General features: G+C 19.7%; 1 protein-coding gene across 1 annotated transcript; it reads right to left on the bottom strand.

Moving 5' to 3' along the window:
• Nucleotides 1-38: 38 nt before the first annotated feature.
• On the bottom strand, nt 39-2,688 carry LOAG_13378 (protein-tyrosine phosphatase; the record flags this gene model as incomplete). The annotated part of the gene is made up of 6 exons (XM_003148888.1): nt 39-230; nt 494-606; nt 896-1,098; nt 1,246-1,363; nt 1,571-1,724; nt 2,579-2,688. Coding segments are annotated over 6 exons (890 nt in total), but the record flags the coding sequence as incomplete, so codon positions are not given.
• Nucleotides 2,689-3,878: the final 1,190 nt, after the last annotated feature.

The following is a 3,878-nucleotide window of genomic DNA, read 5'->3' as shown; positions in this document are numbered from 1 at the left end:
AATTAATTAATGACGCTGATATTGATTGTAGTAGCAGTTTAATCAGAATCATCACTGTAGATAAATTCTTCGTAATTCTCGATATAATCATTTTTATCATCATTTTTCTTGTCTATTGTATCGAACATATCCATTTGTTCTACCATTGCATCACTTTGTAAACCTTCAGCTGGTTTTAAACATTGACTTTCCATTAATTCTTTATATTTTTTATCGAATGAATCTGATTTCTGAAATAATAATTGAATTCTTTTTTTTTTAATTTGTAAATATTTAAAAAAAATATTTCTAAATATTTCCACTATAAAATGTAACGTATTATTCGAAATAAAAAAAAGTTAGAGAAAAAAATTCAAATAATGTTTAATCGAATTAAAAATAAAACGAAAAAAAAATTAAATGAAGATTAAATTAAATGAAAAAAATTAAATGAAATTAAATGAAAATTAAATGAAGAATTATTAAATGAAGAATGAAAAAATAAACAAATAACCGGAATTAGGTTTGGAGCATCGATGAATACACCACAACACCATGCATATGCTAACAAACATTTAGCAATATAGACATACTGTAGGTCGGTTTGCACACTATAAGCACGCATATCTGAAATACAGTATGATGTGCAGTATGCTTCTTTACAGTATGAAGTACAGTATGCTTCTTGGTTATATGAAACACAGTATGCCTCGTCGATATTAATTCTTTCAAAAAGTGTAAAATTTCATGCAATTAATTTCACTTTCATTTGTTTTTTTTCTTTTTTTCGTATACATTTTTGTAAATTTTCTAATTTTGAAATTTGATAAAAAATTTCATTTTAAATTATTAAATTTTTAATTAAAATTTAAAAAATTTTCAAATATAAATTATATAAAATAATGAAAATTAATACTTCGTAATTCTTTGCATAATTTGACCATATTAAGAGGAACAGAATGAAGAAGTTGCTCAAGACCCATTTCAATAGCCATAATTGTACCGGTACGACCAACACCTGCTGAGCAATGTATGACAGTTGGACGTTTCCTTGATCGACGTATCATTTTAAGAATTTGAAATGGTATTAATTCATTGGTTGGTACACCATGATCAGGCCTATAATTTATTTTTTTCACTTCTTTATGATTTATAAAATTAAACCAAAAATTGATAAAATTTCAATAAAATAATTAGAAGGAAATTGAATTTAATTAATTAAATTAGAATAAAAGAGTGGTGGAAAAAAAAAAGGAAAAAGATTACCAATCTTTCCAAAGTATATGTGAAACAAATAATGTATTATCATTTTTTTCAATTTTTAATTTTGATATTATCCTGTTATTATCAAGCAAATGAACATTTAAATTTGAAATTGTTATTTCTGAAATAAACTTTTTTTTCTTCCTCTCCCTCTTTCTCTCTCTCTCTCTTTCTTCTTAAAGTATAATATGAATAAAAATAGAAAGAGAAAGAATTATTTCAAGAAATTTTTTCTTTTTTTTTAGTAAAAAATTTCAAATTTGTTTAAAAATTCTAATGAGATAAAATATTTGTGCATATTTATTTATTATTTTCAAATAGATAATACCATCAAATGCAATTTTTTCGCCAACTTCAGTTGGATAATACATATAACATTTCTTTTTGCCATTTTCAATTAAATTACAAAGCATAATAATATGACGAACATTTTCTTGTATTATCATTATCCAAAAATCATTTACTGTTGATTTCATTGGTGCCTTTTATGATGATAATTCATTTCGTATTTCAGTAAAAAATTAATGAAATGAAATGAATTAAAGAATTAATGAAGTAAAAATTAATGAAATGATATGAAATGAAATTAATGAAAGAATTAATAAAATAAAAATTAAAAAGATGATATGAAATGAAATCAATGAAAGAATTAATAAAATAAAAACTAAAGAAATGGTATGAAATGAAATTAATGAAATGAAAATTAATGAAATGATATGAAATGAAATTAATGAAATGGAAATTAATGAAATGGCATGAAACGAAATTAATGAAAGAATTAGTAAAATGAGATTAAGAAAATAGTATGAAATCCATTTGAAGATATTAATGAATTTAAATTTATTTCAAAAAAAAAACGAATGGAGAAAATTACTCAAATATGTAAAGGAATAATTAATGTAACAATTATTAAGTAATGATAAATTTTTTCGATGAATTGCGGAATAATTTACTTTAAAAGAATAAGTCTGATATTAATTTTAGTATGATATTATATTTAATGTATGAAGAAATTGCTTCTGTAATAGATAATCATTTATAAAAATAATAAAATTAATAATACATCATCATTTTTAAGTAAGCATTATTTATTCCTACATTTCACTTTAATATTAATTGTTACAAATTTAAAAAGATGAAAGAAAAAAATTTTGAAGAGAAAGAATATTAACACAATAATTGTTTTAATTATTGATAATTATTAAATTAAAAAGTTTTTTGTTAATAAATTATAACCAAATTTTTTTTCTTCCTTTTTTTTTGCATTTATGCCTTAAAAAAAAAGAAACGAAATAAAATAAAAGTAGTAATAAAATTATTTCCATTCAAAATTTACCTGTGTACAAATGAATTGATTCACGAAATATTTACTGGTTACATAATTTGCATGAATATAATCTTGCTTTTGTTTTAAAATTACTCGTGTATTATCCAAACATTTGATAACTTTTATGTAATTTATTAAATTAATTAAATGGGATATTATATCAACAAGAATTGGTAATGAATAATTGAATAAATAAATAAAAATTTGTTAAATTTAATCATGACAAATGACAAATTAAATAAACAATTAAAAATTTGTCTGAACAAATATTAAAACTTTGTCTAACAAATGGCAAATAATAAAAGTTTACTTGGTAAATAATGAAAATGTATTTATTAAAAGAAATAATAATTAATAAATGATATTAATGAATTATTACAAAAGTAATTGATATAAAATTATGGTACCTTTTTATCCAATTTAATATGTAAATTTTAATTTCCACTATTTAAACAATAAATATCAAATTTAATTTTTTCTTTTTTTATAAAGTTTATTCAAATTACCTTCATGACGATTTCGTTTTGGATTTCTTTTAAAAGCCTGACATTGGTCATCAACAGGCTTATATACACTAATTTGTTCCACATACTGTTGCACTAATCCATTTACACCATAATCATAAATTTCCTAAATTCATTTCATTCATTTTAATATTATTCTATTTATAGTTTCAGGTAAAAAAAAATTTCAAATTCTTCCAAAAATTTCAAAATTTCAAATAAAATCTTTTTTTCTTTTTCTTTTTTTTATAAGTAATTGTGATAAATGCAATAATAAATTTAATAATTAACATTAATAAATTTGATAAATGTTTCTTTTTGTTGTTCATCCAATGCAAATTTACTCTCATTAAGTTTAGTTTTAGTTATTTCAGACGACTTTTTAACCTGTAATAGCTTATATAATTTGTAATTAATTAAATTGGTGGAATTGACATTCAATTCGTAAATTTTTGAATATTTTATTAGAATAATGGAGTTATTTGATTGATTAAATGACTAAATTAATGACGAAACAAACAGATTTGTTAATTTTTAAATGAATATGCTAGAATATTCTTATCACTATTATTATTATTATTATTATTTTTATTATTATTGTTATTATTACTATTATTATTATTATTATTATTATTATTATTGTTATTATTATTATTATTATTATTATTATTATTATTATTATTATTATTATTATTATTATTATTATTATTATTATTATTATTATTATTATTATTATTATTATTATTATTATTATTATTATTATTATTATTATTATTATTATTATTATTATTATTATTATTATTATT

The sequence above is a fragment of the Loa loa genome (assembly GCF_000183805.2).
Source record: "Loa loa unplaced genomic scaffold supercont3.469, whole genome shotgun sequence".
Lineage (NCBI taxonomy): Eukaryota > Metazoa > Nematoda > Chromadorea > Rhabditida > Onchocercidae > Loa > Loa loa.
Note: the sequence above shows the minus strand (reverse complement) of the source record. Positions and strands in the feature narration are given on the sequence as shown.